Source organism: Mercurialis annua, linkage group LG3 (genome assembly GCF_937616625.2).
Source record: "Mercurialis annua linkage group LG3, ddMerAnnu1.2, whole genome shotgun sequence".
NCBI classification, from domain to species: domain Eukaryota; kingdom Viridiplantae; phylum Streptophyta; class Magnoliopsida; order Malpighiales; family Euphorbiaceae; genus Mercurialis; species Mercurialis annua.
In genome coordinates, this window is record NC_065572.1 from 15,407,573 (window position 1) to 15,425,510 (window position 17,938).

Here is a 17,938-nt window from a genome sequence, read left to right on the forward strand (position 1 = left end):
TGGTCAAAGTAGGCGACAGCAGGCGAAGAGGCTAAGGACGAATTAGCGAAGTCTGGCCGGAGTAGGCGAACTAGGGGAGAGGCTAAGGCAGAGGTCTTGTTGGAGTAGGGAAAGAAAATGGGAGAAGACGAACGGAGAAACTGAGAGAAGAGAAGAAGAGGGAAAGAAGTGGGAACTGGAAAAGAAATTAGAGAAGAGAAAGAGAAGACGGTTTTGGGAAAGAAGTACGTAGGTTTTAGGTTTTATTTTTTTAGCGACGAATTGCCAATGGAGCAATCTTTCCCTAAGAAAATAATTGAAACAGGTTGTTTTGTAAACGGCCCGTTAAGCGAGGGATCCATGTATCTGTTGCAAGTCCCCCGCTGATTAAAGACGGATCCGTGAATCCGTCGCTAAATCTATCCTTGGAAAACGGCGCCATGTGGGCGCCTCATTTAGCGACGGACTCCATCGCCATAGTTATTAAAGGCGCGCCTGAGGCGCGCCTCAGGCGAGAGGCGACTCAGGCGAGGGCTGAGCCGCCTCACATGGCCAAAGGCGGGCGATGTCACAAAGGCGACCGCCTTTGTCGCCTCAGGTGGGAGGCGAGAGGCCAGAGGCGCTCGCCTATGTGATTTCAGGGCTGTTTAGTGTTTTTTTAAAAAAAAATTAAATGTTAATCTGTTTTTATGGGCTTTTTAAGAGTAATTAAGCCCTAAACACATTTAAAAAAGCTGCTGGGCCACCTTTTTAACCTATTTTTCTAATATTTTAACCTAGTATAAGTATAATACTAGATTAACAAAATTAGAAACACAACGATACATATTCCAATTCTTCTTCTTCACGCAAAGACTCTCTTTCCTTCTTCAACGGGTCCTTTCTTCTTCAAAGCCAACAGGGCAGCACAACAGCCATCAATCAGTTCAATCTGGTAATTTTTTTCATATTTGTAATTGTTTTAAATACTAGACTAATGAATTAAAATCTTTCACATATGTTGACACTTACAATAGGAATATAGTTCAGTTTGATGTAATGACAGTTCCTCTTTTGAAACTGAGTTTGGTTCCAATTTAATTTATCATTTCAGATAAATGGAAGGTGGTACAAGTGAGACTACTTCTAAGGGTAGAAAAGATCCTGCATGGAATTATTCTCGCATGGCTTATCCACCAAGGACAAATGACTTAGTCTGCAACTTTTGCTCTAGAATTATCAAGGGTGGAGTTTATCGAATGAAATATCATTTCATTGGAGGAGATACAATGGTTACTCCTTGTTTAAAATGTCCACCTCCCGTACGTCAAGAAATACAAGAGTATATGGGAAGAAAGGCTGCATCTAGTGTAAGTGCTAATATAGTACCAGACTTGGAGGATTTGGGTTATGGAAATGATGAGCAGAACTTAGACGAGGTTGATGCATCTAAGGGTTCGAAAGGAGCAAGTAACAAATCAGCAGCCCTGGGTAAAACACCAAAGCAAAAAGGACCTTTGAATGTCTATTTTGCTCTTACTCCAGATCAAATTAGCAAAAAGGCAAAGACATCAAAACAAACCACCATCAATAATGCATGCAAAAAGTAGTTGCGAGAGAGAGCTTGTATAGCTATAACTCAATGGATGTATGATGCAGCGATACCTTTTAATGCAGTCAATTATCCAAGTTTTGATGCAATGGTTAATCTTATAGGGCAATATGGTATTGGTATGAAACCACCAAGTTTTCATGAAGTGGGAGTTCCTTATTTGAAGAAGGAAGTTGATACTGTTACTAATTTAATGAAGGCCTACGAAGAAGAGTGGCAGCAGTATGGATGTTCTATCATGGCAGATGGTTGGACGGACAAAAGAGAAAGAACACTGATTAATTTCTTAGTGAACTCGCCTCGAGGAACGGTTTTTATCAAGTCAATTGATGCTTCCGGTTATAAAAAAGATGCACCAAAAATATTCGAGCTGCTTGATGAGCTAGTGGAATATGTTGGAGAAGCAAATGTGATTCAAGTCGTAACTGACAGTGCAGCTGCCAATGTCTCCGCGGGTAAACAAATTCTCTTCCCTTTTCTATTACACGTTCTCCATTTTGAATTGTTGTGTATCTAATAGTACTTTTATTGTTTATTAGGAAATCTATTGCAAGTCAATAGACCACATCTGTATTGGACGCCTTGTGCAGCTCACTGCTTTGACTTGATGATGGAAGATATCGGAAAGCTGCCCATTTTCAGTACGACGTTAAAGAGAGCAATGACCTTGAATGCTTACATTTACGTTCGTCCAGGAGTCGTCAATTTGTTGAGGCAGTTTACTGAGCAAAGAGAGCTTGTTCGTGCTGGTGTAACCAGATTTGCTACTTCATTTCTTACACTTCAGCGCTTCCACCAACAGAAGAACAATTTGCGAAAGATGTTTACTTCAACAGAATGGGTAAATAGCAAATGGGCAAAAGAAGCACCTGGTAAGAGAGTGACAGGCATTACATGATGGCTGCATTTTGGAAAAATATTGTTTATATCTTAAAGATATATGGACCACTAGTTCATGTGCTTAGATTAGTTGATGGTGAAAAGAAGCCTGCAATGGGCTATATTTATGAGGCTATGGACAGGGCTAAAGAAACAATTATGAAAAATTTTGAGAAGGAGCAGAAGTATGAAGATATATTTAAGATTATTGATAAAAGATGGGAAACACAACTCCATAGGCCTTTACATGCGGCTGGACATTACTTGAATCCGGAATTTTTCTATGGTAATCCTAATATTTCTCAAGACGAAGAGATTATGAGGGGTTTGTACAAAACTCTTGAGAGGATAGTTATCAGCCATGAAGAGCAGGATAAGATTACCAATCAATTGGTTCAATATCAAAATGCTCAAGGATTATTTGGCATGAACTTGGCCATTAGGCAAAGGGATACAAAATCTCCAGGTGTAAAAAGGAGTTTAATTTGATTTTAATTATGCAGCGAATGTTTTGAAGTTTGAATAACCTTTTGTTTTGTTTATTATGACAGCTGAATGGTGGAAGTCTTATGGATCTTCAACACCAAATTTGCAAAGGTTTGCTATCAAAATACTTAGCCTCACTTGTAGTGCCTCGGGTTGTGAGCGTAATTGGAGCATATTTGAGCATGTAAGTAAATACATATAAGTGCTCCTAAATGTGATATAGCATGTATGATTATAGCTGGTTATTCATTGTATTGTATGTTAATATGTTTCACAGGTTCATAGCAAGAAACGTAATAGGCTAGATCAAAAACGCTTGAATGATTTAGTATTTGTGAAGTTTAATCGAGCGTTGTGGCGACGCTATGAAGCACGCGATCGTCTTGATCCAATTAGTTTGAAGGATATAGATGATAGCAATGAGTGGCTAATAGGTGCAATGGACGAAGACAATAATGATGATGATGATTTGGTTTTTGATGGTGATGATGATTTGACATGGGGTGAAGTTGCTGTTGCTTCCGGAGCAGGAGAGGATGCATATTCTACTAGATTGAGTAAGGCGAAGAATGGTGGATCCACATCCACACTAAACGCAAGAAGTAGAAATACTGAAAAGAGCACAACAGGGCCATCTTCTCAGAAAAGGAGTAAATTACTTCTTATTGATGAGGAAGAAGAAGAAGAAGTGGAGGAAGTAGAAATTGAAAGTGATGGTGGAGAATTTGTTGAAGCAGAAGATGGCGACGATGATTTAATTGATCTTGATTGATAATTAGTTATCTTTTAACTTAGACTTTAATAATTTGATTAGTACTTTTGAACTTTTGAATTATATTTGAATTTTTTTAAAAAATGCATAGGGTTTACATAATATATATATATATATATATATATATATATATATATATATATATATATATATATTCGCCTTTTCTCCAAAAGGCTTTCGCCTCGCCCCACGCCTTATGCCTCAGGCTTTTTGACCCTTGTCGCCTCGGGTCGTCTTTCGCATTTAATTACTATGTCCATCGCTAAATCTGTCGCTAATATTTGGCGCCTTATTCCCGCTCAATTTAGCGACGAAATACGTCGCTAATCCGTATACAATTTAAGGACAGAGTTGTCAGTTGCTAAACTGAGAATTAGTGACGGAAACGTAGCCGATCGCTAAATTTCGTCGCTAAAACGTTGTTTTCTAGTAGTGTGTACATTTAAAATATAAAGTTGTCAATGAGTTGATTCATTATTATTTAAACCCATAATAAACTAATAAATGTATATTTCAAATTTACGGTTATTAAAATATATGATAAACTAATAAATATATATTTAAAATTTAAAATCGACAACGAATTAATTCATAATAATAAAAACACATATATAAAGTTAACAATTAGTTGATTTATGGTTATTTAAAGTCTTAAGCACACGCTAAACTAATAAAAAAATTCATTATAATTTTTAGTTTTATAATTAATACAATATTTTTATGTGGTAATTTCCTGAAATACATGTTTTGGTAACTTATTTACACTTTTATTTGTCAAGTTTTGATTTTCTTTTCTGACTTTTTTTATTTACGAAAAATACTTTTTTTTTAATTTCACAAATACCTTTGTCGGTTTCCAATTTTGGTTTTCAGTTTTTTCGGTTCGACCGACCAAACCGACCGATTGCACAACCCTATTTTTCAGTTTTTAATAATTTATTCTTTTTGATAGATTTTTTTATTGGATTTTTTTTTATTTTTTTATAATGTAACAATAGTGTATATATATTGTTTTATGGTGTTTTTATAGTATAAGATTAGTGTATATACAGTCTATATATAGTATATATATAGTGTATTTATAATGTATTTATGACATTTTGTAGTGTTTTGTGTGGTCTATACCATGAAACACTGCAAATACACCATAATGTAATAACATGGAAATTTAAGGATTAAAATATAGCCGCATGTCTAGTATTTTATTAGACGGGAAATGATTTAAGGATTAAAATAACATGGAAATTTAAGGATTTTATCAATCGCAGTCAATGCGGACTTAATAAATCGAAAATGATTTATTAAGAATAAAATATAAGTCGGATGGGAATAAAAATTATATTTTTATTCTTGTTATATTTTATTAGATTTTTGGTAAAATTTTCACGAAATTTGGAAGTCATTTCCGTTTAGACTACGGACGACTAGTTTAAAAGTTGGTTTAAAGTGCATGATTTTTTTTGCCAGAGATAACAATATATAAAAATATGGAAGAATGACCATCTCATGAAGGAAATGAGCCATTCTTTAAACAAATAATAATATGTGGACTTTGTAGCTACTATACGAACCATCCAAATACACATCCATTTAACAAATTTAGATAAACCAAAGTTTAAATAATTTGTTAAACAAACGGTAGAACGATAAAATAAAATGACAATAATAAAGATGACCAAGACACGTATCGTTGGTAGAAATGATATGATATTATAGTAATACCTTGTGAGTTTATTGCACCATGTAGTAGCGTAGATTGAAAAACTATCCAAAAAAGGTTTCCCACCATAACATACCTGTTTATTTATTTATAAAATAAAATAATAATTTAGTGTAATCATACCTGATGCTGGAGGAAGCTTCCCGAATTATGTACCGAAAATAGGAGTTAGAGGGGCCGATTGGGAGGCCCCTCATATAAAAAAAATTAAAAACTCTACAAAATAATAAATCAACTATCTGATATAGTCACCCACAAAGAGGAAACAAACACCCAAATGAGAATGAAATTATCATGGTCCGTAATTACGCATATGTATTCTCCAACCTATTACTACCAACAAATTACGTTGATGAGAAGTATCATGGCCATACAAGGTTATTGGATATACTATTTAAACTGCAAAATGTCAATTAATCCAAAAAAATTATTTCAATTAATGCAGAACCTCATAAGAAATATAATAACCTCACAAGAAGTACAGAACCTCACAAGAATTACAATAACCTCACAAGTAGTACAAAACCTCACAAGGAGTACAATAACCTCATAAGGAGTACAAAACCTCACAAAGAGTACAAAACCTCACAAAAAGTACAATAATCTCACAAGGAGTACACCAATATATTCAATATTCTCGTTAGTATTCGCCTTATCATAGTTTAAGATAGTTATGCAATGCAAAAATCAAATTGAAAAAAAAAATTATGAATTTTAATCCAATTGAATGATGAGTTAAAAAACTAAAACAATGAATAATCAATAGTTAGAGATGGCGTTTCAGAAAAAAATTGTTATCTTTAAAATATAATACTGAATAGGGCTCGGCCAGTTGCCTTTAACGATTTTTTCGGCATATTCATTGTTGGATAACCGTTAAAATTAATTAAACAATGTGATATGTCTTTATAAATTATATACTTTTTTATGAATAAAATTATATACTTGACGTTAACGAAAATCAAATAAAAGAAGGTCTAAGCACACGAATAATGCATGTAATTGTTGTTATAATCTAGATTTAGTGACAAAAAGAGAATAATAGAATCATAAATTATCAGTTTTGAAACAACAGTCCGACTTTCGATTTTAGACAAAAATAATTTCCATTTCTTCACAACATTCACTTTTTACTAAACATTTATGTATGTATAGTTCGGTTTATGCAATTTTTCTGCATTTCCCCCAAATTCTTTTATAGATGCAAATTGCAATTTGTTTCTTGTATGCAAAAGTAAATAATTGCTTAAATTATGCATACCTAAATCATTATAAGACCCTTCAATTTCTAATGGTTTATAGACTTAATGATTGTAAAAATTATCTATAATTATTAAAGATTACGCATAAAATTAATGATTAAAAATCTAACCTTAATGATGAGTGTAAGAAAACAAACCTGTATGGGATGAAACAAAGCAGTAATCGCCATCAACATTGCCAGCGCTTAATGATGAATCCCTCGATCTTCATAAAGTGACCCCGACGTTGTTGAAATACGAGCCGATGATGTTCTCTCCCCGTTGTTGAAATATATAGTTACGTTAACCGCCGTGAAGGAACCAACAAATTATGTTGAATTGAAGATGATCTTTTGATGAAATATGCATATTATTTTGACTGAGATAAAGCCAAGTATACCCATATTAATTTAGAGAAGGAAGTAGGATTATGATGTCTCTTCGATCATCGAGAGCCACTGCATACCATTGTTTTCCCCGGCATCAATTCAAGCAGTACAATGCAACCATGGCAGTTTCCAGTTTCTTACGCACCCGCTACAAAGATCGCTGCCAACACTAAAACAACCGCTGCCATAATCGTCTTATTTTATATCTAGCATTTCTTCTAGCGCTGTACAATGGGGGAGAGAGGCGGCAATGAGTGGTGGCGACTACTTCAGGACATACAATATTTTCTTGTGCATCACTTGGATATGGTATCACTGTCTTCCATGGCATTTCAATATACCACCATCTGCATGTTTTGAGAAGCAATATGTGAGTAAAATATACCTTCCACCACTACTGCATCTTAATATGTCCAATTTATTTGTCCTTATATTATTCCACTATTTGCTTTCCTTCTTTGGATCAAATGGTGCATCCAAGAAACCGTCAATCTCCGTTGCCCAAGCCTTATTATGTAAAAGCTTTTAATATATGTTTGCAGAATTGAAATTGTAACCGTCATTTATGCATGAACTTTTCAATTTCCAATTGTCAGACAACTTTTGGATCCATTTCTGTCACTGGCATGCGGTGGAAAAAACCTGCTGATGATCGTCTTCTATAAAGCTCATAGTTACTTTTGTGGACCGATTAGATTGAATGTTGTACTGATGATTTCAAGCAATTAGACAAGACAAAAAGGCTTCAGAGATAGACTGCTTGATCGGTGTTTAAAGTGCATGATTGAGCTAGTACTAAACAGCACTTTAACCATTTATATATATATATATATATATATATATATATATATATATATATATATATATATGTTATGATTGTTATTAAATGAGCATCAGGAGCTCATTTGGTACAAAACCAAGTAGAAAAGGAGCTGCTTCCTTCTCTGCAGTGCGGAGACTTAGGGTTTCTGAACCACTTCGTCCGTTTCTCGATTCTAACTCCATTTCTTCAATGATTACTCACGTAATCGGGGTATTATATCCGTATTAAACGTTTATTTCAATTTATTTCGAATATAAACTCGTTTATAAACAGTTACCGTATCGAATAATCGTTTTAAACGTCCGAATTGATTTTGAATTGTGTATACGTGATTGTGGACGTTATAATAGTGTTTTTGGAAAGATTAAGCAGGACAGGAGGTGCCGGAATTGAAATTTCGGGGCTGTGCGATTGCACAGCCAACTGTGCACGAGCACAGCGCGCTGTGCGACCGCACAGCATAGTGTGCGGACGCACGGCATGTGCTGTGAGGGCGCACGTGATAGGAGTAGAAATACTCCTATTTATAGGTTGTTTTCAGAGTCAATATTTGCATAATATCTATGCTTTTTGAGTTTATTAGTGGCTTATTGTCATTTTGAGTGTTTCAGGAGAAAAATGCAAATATGGCGACTTTTGGAGCGTTTTTGATGTTTCCTAGAAGTCCCGGGGTGAACCAACGTTATTGAGCGAGAATTGAAAGTGGAGTATGTCATTTTGGGGGTTAATTTAGACATGACCCGCTGGCACATTCCATGACAGACCAGTGTGCGAGCAAAAATTGGGCCAACTCAGGAGCTTTCGAAGGAAATGGAAGATTTAGCCAAGTCAAGAGGTGTGCGTTCGCACACCTCACAACCCGAACGCACACCAACCCGCTCGCACACCCAATACTGAAGTGGTGTGCGAGCAAAAATGGAGGGTTACAGTAGCAATCAAGAGAAAATGGAGTTTTGGCTAAGGAAAGGAGTGTGCGATCGCACACTCCTGTACCTGGTCGCACACTTGCTTTAAATACACGACTCAACTAACAAAAATACCCCTGAATGAGTTCTAAAAGACGTGAAACACGAGGGTACTTCTGGGTTTTCACCAACTTCGACCTAATACCAGATTTAGAGTCGGGAGCCGTATAAACACTAGTTTGTAACATTAAACAGGGGTTCGCTCAATTTTCATTAGACATAAACCCTAGATTAGAGTTTTCTTATCGTTTGATTATCGAATTATTCAGTTCTTCATTATTTTATTGTCGATTATCATTAGTTTACTTTCGAACAATGTACGATTATTATCAATTTCATATTCAGTATGTTATTTAATCTTAGTATGAATTATTTAATGATTTCTTTTTAGTATTTTTATTATTATGTCTAGCTAAACCCTTCGTTGGGGATTATTAATCAAATTATGTCTGTTTAGTTAAATCGGAATTATGGGTTTTTGTTCTTGATATGTTCTTAATTATTGTGCTTAATGCCTAGCTTGAATTGATCACTTAGTCTTTGCCATTTGTTTTAATTTTAGCTCGAGAAAGTAAAATTGTAATAGAACAACATAATTAGGAACGTAGTGAATTAACGAATGCGTGTTCTTAGGATTCACTTCATAATCATTCAATTAATCAGTAATTAGGTTAATCATTGTGCGAGAGTGAGTAATTAACCTCTTATTCATTAGTTTTATGCTTTTGCCTGTAATTGCTCGAGAGAGAATTTTAGGTGCTTCCGATTAGTCCGAACCATATCAGAACAATATAATCCATAACCCAAATTAAATAAACAGCATAATAAAGATTAATAATCCCTGCTTTTCCCATTATTGTTAAAACACCATTTGAATTACAGCTTTACTTTACTTTAATCTACATTAATCAATGTCTGTCTTTTAATTTACAAAACCAACAAAAATTGTCTTTTCGACTATCCAAATCGAGTCTTTTAACTGGTTGTCTTTAGAGCTTTCCTTGTGGGTACGATATCCGGACTTCACAGTCTGTATTACAAGTTGGCTACGTACGCTTGCGTATTTTTACCAACAAGTTTTTGGCGCCGTTGCCGTGGAAAGCTTATCTTTAACAACTAAGTTGAGATTGCTTGGCTTGTTTTAGTCTTTATTTTTCTTGTTTTACGCGTGTGGTTTGTTGATTGTGTTGTTTCAGGTACCCTTCTCTTAGTGTATGCATAATACACGTCGCAAAGGACTACCGCTCGAACCGTTTCAGCAAGACCTCACTACCTTTGAGCGCAGTGTCAGAAAAGCAACACACTTAACTCAAAGGAATCTCAATATGGAGAACGAAAAATGATGCTCCTCCTGCATTCAACAATGCGGGTGATAACAGAGTGATTCCGCAGAATCAAAATCAGCAGAATCCGCAGAATGCACAAGGACAGAACAATGAAGGGCCTAGGGTGAAAACACTGATGGAGATATTTCAGCCGAATGTGGGAAACAGCACCCATGGCTATTTTGCACATCCTGTGCCAACTCCTCATTATGAAATCAAAACTAGTGTCATTAAGTTGTTGAAGGATAACTGTCAGTTCTATGGGCTACCTAAGGAAGATCCTAACGCACATCTTGCAAACTTCTTGGAAGTATGTAGCACATTCAAGATGAACAACATGACTGACGACGAAGTGTGGTTGCGCCTGTTCCCATTTTCTCTGAGGGATAAGGCGAAACAAGGGCTCCAAGCTCTACCTAGAGCATGTATTAACACTTGGTCGGACTTGGCGAAAGCTTTCTTGCACAAGTACTTCCCCATGGCAAAGACTGCAAAGCTGACAAGGGATATTATGCTCTATCAGCAACTTGATGGAGAATCAGTTCATGAAGCGTGGGAGTGCTATAGGGGATGCAGAGGCAAGTTCCGCATCATCACATCACTCGGGATAATCTGATTAAAAACCTTCTATAATGGAGCAACTGAACTGGGCAGAAGTACTATTGACGCAGGCGCAGGAGGGTCTCTGATGAGAAAAACGGCGGATGAAGCATTCGATCTGGTAGATGAGATAGCAGTAAATGGCTATTTCTGGCCATCTGAAAGAGCGAAAGCACCTACGCAGCGAGGAGTTATGGCAGTTACTGTTGATTCTGCAATGGAGGCTTTAAAATCGAAGACTGCATCACTGCAAAATCAAGTGGATTTTCTTACACGGCAAGCTGCAGGAGTTAATATTAACAGTGTAGCTGCCATTCAGAGTAACTGCGAGGTATGTGGGGAGCATGGTCATATGTCGAATGAATTCTCTATATGGAGTCAGCCTAACAATGAGCAAGTCAACTTCGTGGGAGGGCAAAGATAGGGCAATGATCCATACGCTTCAACTTACAACCCAGGATGGAGGAATCACCCGAATTTCTCATGGAAGGACAATGGAGGTAATGCCAACAATCAGGCAGGTTCGAGCTTTCAGGGCGGACAGAGGCCACAACACAATCAAGGCAACTTCCAGAATCAAGGGAACTTTCAGAATCAGGGGAACTTCCAACATCAGAACAACTGACCGCAGCATCCACCTGGCTTTCAATAGAGAGAGCAAGGCGAGTCTCTCCACAGCAAGTTCGATAAAATGATGGAGATGATGATGAAGAAGGATGCCGAGACGCAACAAACATTTAAAAATCATGCTGCCACAATTCATAACCTTGAGGTGCAGAATCAATAGATGGCTAAAGCACTGCAAAGCAGAAATCAGGGGGGTTTACCATCCACTACTGAGGAAAACCCCAGAGAGCATCTCAAGGATATTGAGTTGAGAAGTGGGAAAGCACTGGATGATTCATATGCAGGACGTGCTACATTTGAGGCGGAAAAGGAACAGTGTGAGGGTGGCGAGCCTGAAAAGGTAGTTGCTAAACCACCTCCACCACCTCCCTTTATGCCAAAGGTGCCATTACCACATAGAGTGAAGAAGCCGCAAGACACTTGGAAGTTTCACAAATTTCTTGAAACTTTCAAGAAGCTACAGATCAACATCAGTCTGGCAGACGCACTGAGAGAGATGCCGCACTATGCCAAATTTCTCAAGGAGATCATCACCAACAAGCGGAGTTGGGATGCAGAGGGACCAGTACCAATGACAGAAAACTGCAGCTCAATCATATTGAGCAACCTATCGACCAAGCTTAAGGATCCAGGGAGTTTCACTATCCCTTGTACTATTGGTAACATGCAGTCTGTTAATTGCCTGTGCGATTTAGGAGCTAGTATTAATTTGATGCCCTTATAGAAAAATCACATTTTCATATAACAGGTATCAACTATTAACTTATATAAGCAAAACACATAACAATCAAACACAATTCAGAGAAAATTTAACTATTTTCTCGAACAAAAATTCAGAGTAAATCTTTGCTTTGTCCTGTATTCAAACAGAACCATTCTCCTCGAATACTGGTCATCTGTTCTGACCATTCCGCTCCGTGATTGTAACGTGTTTCCAACTTAGGAACATCTCACATGTTCCATCAGTTGTAACGTATCTCGAACTCAAGAACAACTCATGTATTCCTGATCAAAACATCACTACATACTACACACATGTATAGTTGCTATCTATAGCTAAATGTACTCAATAACTGACAACTGATCAAGACATGACTTGAATCCTATGTTGCTACAATAGTTTACTAGAAGATCTTATGACTTCTAATACCTATACTTAACATATATCAATAACAATACTTCGGACATTCAAGTCCTAAAACATTTCTCTGATACCACCTTTGTCACGACCCGATTTCCCCCTCGAAACTCGAGCCGAGACCGGCGCTAGGGAATGGAAATAGTTGTTTCGAAACCCGTAGCAAGCCTAAAACCTCTATAAATTTTTTGCAAATATAAATCTAGATCGTGCCTTGCATACGATCCATTTTCGGAAAACACCGTTACAATATTTTTCCGTTTAACGTGGAAGACACGTTTTGAAAATATTTATATAAGCAAAATCACGTTTTCAGAAATGCAGGTTGAATAACCCTAGTTATTCTGAACCACGCGCATTTCTGAAAACCGGTGCGGTGGTTCAGGGACTTAGCTCACATGCCTTGCCTCATAGGCAGCCCTGTCTCAAACCACGCATCCGAACAATATGTTTAATAAAATATATCGAACACTTTTTCTTTCAAAGCGTTATATCAAACATATTTTAAAACATGCACAGCAGGCACACAAACGTAAGGCCAGCTAAACTATACACAGTGTCTTTGCAGACCAAAGACACGAAGCTTGGCCTACCCGTAAGGGACACCATAAAACACCATATGCCTATTAAGTAGCCACTTATTAGAGTCAGACAAAGTCAGGTTCCAATCAGAGTATATAAATAGAGGAACCCTGACGTGGCCATAGGCATAGCACACTAATATACACTATTGCAGCATCTAAGAGTTTAAAGTGTTATTTACATAACAACAGAATAAGCTTCCCTGATGGAAAAGGGTGGAAGCTCGACCAGACCCGGTAGCTAGGTACCTGAAAAATTATAAACAACAACGGAGTCAAAAATATAAATATTTCTGAGTGAGTAGATAAGTTTACTGTTAAATACCAAAATCGCGTATAGACAAAATATCGGTATATAAAAATATTACCAGTCCTCGATCCAAATGATACCCTAATCCTGTTATGTTATAATGCTTTTCATATATAATGCATATGCTCAATTCTTGTTTAATACAGGATGAGCTGTATACATATGTATCGCAACCATCTTGACTCTGTATATAGGGTTGCTGGGCCGGAACATAAATCACTGCCACCTCAGGACTACCCAATAGGTTTAAGCCGCTTTACAAGCATCTGGCTTAAAACCTAATCGCAGTATGTATGCTTATAAGGATTACCTCTCATCTAGTTCACTAACTCCGGTGATCACACAGTCCAATTGTTGCCCAATAGATAGCTTGTTTCAGTGGATCTTCCTTGGATAAGTTTCATACTTAGTGCGATTTATGGATTTTAAAACAATTGAATACTAATATTCAAAAGTAAACAAATAAACTCACAAACATCGCTAGGTCTGGAACTTAATCCTGTGGTTGTGGTCAGACTGCTGACTAGCTGGTTGGACTAAACACACAAAGCAAACAGGATAAAACACATCAATATATGTTTCCTATAAAACTTCTAGGTCCTTAAACCCAGATCTAGGTCAAACATATAATCATATAAACATGTAACACTTATGGTATGTTTTCTTTTAAAATCATATTATAAATTCTCGTTTTGAGAAAACGTTCTAATTTCTCTCTAGAAGTTATTTTAGGTATCGCAATACCTAAAGAAAACTATTTATAGTATAGACCTAATTGTCAAAACAATTCTCGGTCATATACTAAGTATCTAGCAAAACCGATTGCTAAATCTTTAAAACCATTTAAACGTTGACTTTAACTCTTTTAAAGTCCGTTAAAAACATTTTACTTTACTTTTAAAATTTCCTTTTAAAAGTCTTTAGGTTTAGGTTATATTCGCTTTCTTCTAACACAAGTTATTGTTTTAAAATATCTAACTTTGGTTTAAAAATATTTATTAAAAATGTTTTACGTTCGGTCGGAAAACACCTCGGGTTACTAGGCGAAAGCACGTCGGAATAGCACCCGGAGAGTCCCCCAAAAATCGAGGAAAAACAAACCCCCGACTGCCGTCGGGGCAGCTGTGCGCCCGCACAGAAGCACTGTGCGGTCGCATAGCATTTCGTTGCTGTGCGCCCGCACAGCACATGCCGTGCGCCCGCACAGCACATGCCGTGTTGTTGGTAAAAATACGCAAGCGTACGTAGCCAACTTGCAATACAGACTGTGAAGTCCGGATATCGTACCCACAAGAAAAGCTCTAAAAACAACCAGTTAAAAGACTCGATTTGGATAGTCGAAAAGACTATTTTTGTTGGTTTTGTAAATTAAAATACAGATATCGATTAATGTAGATTAAAGTAAAGTAAAGCTGTAATTCAAATGGTGTTTCAACGATAATGGAAAAAGTCGGGAATATTAATCTTTGTTAGGCTGTTTATTTAATTTGGGTTATGGATTATATTGTTCTGATATGGTTCGGACTAATCGGAAGCACCTAAAATTCTCTCTCGAGCAATTACAGGCAAAAGCATAAAACTAATGATTAGCAGGTTAATTACTCACTCTCGCACAATGATTAACCTAATTACTGATTAATTGAATGATTATGAAGTGAATCCTAAGAACACGCATTCGTTAATTCACTCTCGCGCAATTAACTCCAATGTTCCTAATTATGTTGTTCTATTACAATTTTACTCTCTCGCGCTAAAATTAAAATAGATGGCAAAGACTAAGTGATCAATTCAAGCTAGGCATTAAGCACAATAATTAAGAACATATCAAGAACAAAAACCCATAATTCCGATTTAACTAAACAGACATAATTTGATTAATAATCCCTAACGAAGAGTTTAGCTAGACATAATAATAAAAATACTAAAAGCAATCATTAAAGAATTCATACTAAGATTAAATAACATACTGAATATGAAATTGATAATAATCGTACCTTGTTTGAAAGTAAACTAATGATAATCGACAATAAAATAATGCAGAACTGAATAATTCGATAAGAAAACGATAAGAAAACTCTAATCTAGGGTTTATATCTAATGAAAATTGAGCGAACCCCTGTTTAATGTTACAAACTAGTATTTATACGCCTCCCGACTTTAAAATCTGATATTAGGTCGAAGTTGGTGAAAACCCAGAAGTACCCTCGTGTTTCACGGCTTTTAAAACTCATTCGGGGGTATTTTTGTCAGTTGAGTCGTGTATTTAAAGCAAGTGTGCGACCGGGTACAGGAGTGTGCGATCGCACACTCCTTTCCTTAGCCAAAACTCCATTTTCTCTTGATTGCTACTGTAACCCTTCATTTTTGCTCGCACACCACTTCAACATTGGGTGTGCGAGCAGGTCGGTGTGCGTTCGGGTTCTGAGGTGTGCGAACGCACACCTCCTGACTTGGCCAAATCTTCCATTTCCTTCAAAAGCTCCTGAGTTGGCCCAATTTTTTCTCGCACACTGGTCTGTCATGGAGTGTGCGAGCGGGTCATGTCCGACTTAACCCCCAAAATGATATACTCCACTTCCAATTCTCGCTCAATAACGCTCTTTCACCCAGGGACTTCTAGAAAACATCAAAAACGCTCCAAAAGTCGCCATATTTGCATTTTTCTCCCGAAACACTCAAAATGGCAATAAGCCACTAATAAACTCAAAAACGATGGATATTATGCAAATATTGACTCCGAAAACAACCTATAAATAGGAGTATTTCTACTCCTATCAAATATCCTCACACTTACCTTTTGCTTGTCCTCAAGCAAATACAGAATAGTACTACAGTGTCAATTGTCACAACTTGTCAGAATCAAAGAAATCAAAGTGTTTTCAATCCCCCTAAATAATGAACCAATCAAAATATGTTTTTGAACCAAACAACAACAATGTGAAAAACATCAAATAACCAAGACAATTGCTACACATGATTTACTAACACCGAGACTACTTTGATGAATTCCTTCAAACACGGTTTCAAAATCACATTGGTAAAAATGACAGTCCACGCAAGTCAAAAACAACTAATGAAACTTCAAGCAATTGAGCAACTTCACAAATTTGTATAGTAAAATCACCAAGTACTCCTCACTAGGTATTCTCTCGCACAAAAGTGTTTGAGGTTAAACAATTTAGACTCTCAAATCAATACATGTAATTTTACCATAAGCTTTCCCATAGTCCACAATTCCACTGCTAAGTTAAGCTAAACAAAAAAAATCAAAATGGACTTGTTTAAAGGGTTGTAACGGGGTTTAGGTTAGGGTGCGATAAAAGATAAAAATAAATGGTAAATGTAACTTGACAAACTAAACAAAATATGCAATGAACAAATATTTACTTTCTAAGATCAACCATACTTTTAATCTCTTTTTCTTTCTTTTTCATGCCTTCAGTTCAATTTTTTTTTTCATTCATTTCAATTCAATTTTTCAGCTTTTTAATCATCCTTCTTTTTCTTTCTTTCTTTTTCTGAACTTCACAAGGAAATTATTCACATAATCCAGAGATAGTTAATTACCACATGAATTTAGGATGTTTACCATCCTCACACTAGTTCCTTTACTACTTATTTAATTTGTAAAGCCAAAACATGGTGAAAAAGAGGGAAATATAAAAAGGTAGATGTGTAAAATGTGTGGAAAATCGACAAAAATTAGGCTAAGGCTCAACTTGGGTAAACTAAGGGAAAAGGGGTAGTCTATTAAAAGTGGTCTAAAGAATGGGTTATCCTAAATGCCATTTATCATTTTCTAAATTGTTCAACCTACAATGCAATTTCATAGCGGACACAAGGCAAGTTCTAGAAAATCACAAGTATCGACTCACACCACAATAAAATGAGACATAAAAAGTATGCTCGAAAAGGCTCAAATAACAATACATCTCACAAATTGGGTAAAAAAACTAGGTGATTTGTACAAATACAAACTTGTTCAAATTGCTCAAAATTTTTGTTTTTCAAAAGATTGCTCCAGTCAAGATTTTCATGCTAAAATTCACAATGATTAAAGGAAAACCGTGCTTTTCAGAATATAAAATTTCACCCTAGTACTGTTAAATAATGTCAGCTAAAGGCTTCGTTATTTAATAGCTTTTCACATTCCGTTGTTAAATCAACAAAAATACAATTAACTAACTCATTACAAAGGGGGAAGGCAACACAATTATTTCAAAAATTATGACATGACATTACTGCAACAATAATAACAAGAACAAAACGCAGCCTAAACATGTCTATACTATAAAAATAACAAACATACACCCCACGGGTTCACCATATCAATACATAAACATAACAAAAACAAGGGAAATCCTAAGACAAACTACTGACATAAATGAAATAAAAACATAAACATAAAGCAAAACAAAGTTTTCTCCCCTCCCTCACTAAAACATGCATTGTCCCCAATGCATCAAAAATAGATAAAGCATGAAACGGAAAACAAAGTGAAAGGGATAAAAG

The 17,938-nt window shown here is 36.2% G+C and overlaps 2 protein-coding genes and 1 pseudogene across 2 annotated transcripts; all 3 read left to right on the forward strand.

Annotated features, from left to right (window-relative positions):
* The first annotated feature begins 1,076 nt into the window (after window positions 1-1,076).
* On the forward strand, window positions 1,077-1,568 carry LOC126672352 (uncharacterized). Its single transcript, XM_050366302.1, has one exon. The coding sequence runs from the start codon at window positions 1,077-1,079 to the stop codon at window positions 1,566-1,568; it is 492 nt and encodes a 163-aa protein (XP_050222259.1).
* A 32-nt stretch (window positions 1,569-1,600) lies between these two features.
* On the forward strand, window positions 1,601-3,832 carry LOC126674396 (uncharacterized; annotated as a pseudogene).
* A 7,725-nt stretch (window positions 3,833-11,557) lies between these two features.
* LOC126672353 (uncharacterized) lies at window positions 11,558-12,121 on the forward strand. The gene has a single exon (XM_050366303.1). It carries the CDS (start codon window positions 11,558-11,560, stop codon window positions 12,119-12,121), a length of 564 nt encoding a protein of 187 aa, XP_050222260.1.
* Window positions 12,122-17,938: the final 5,817 nt, after the last annotated feature.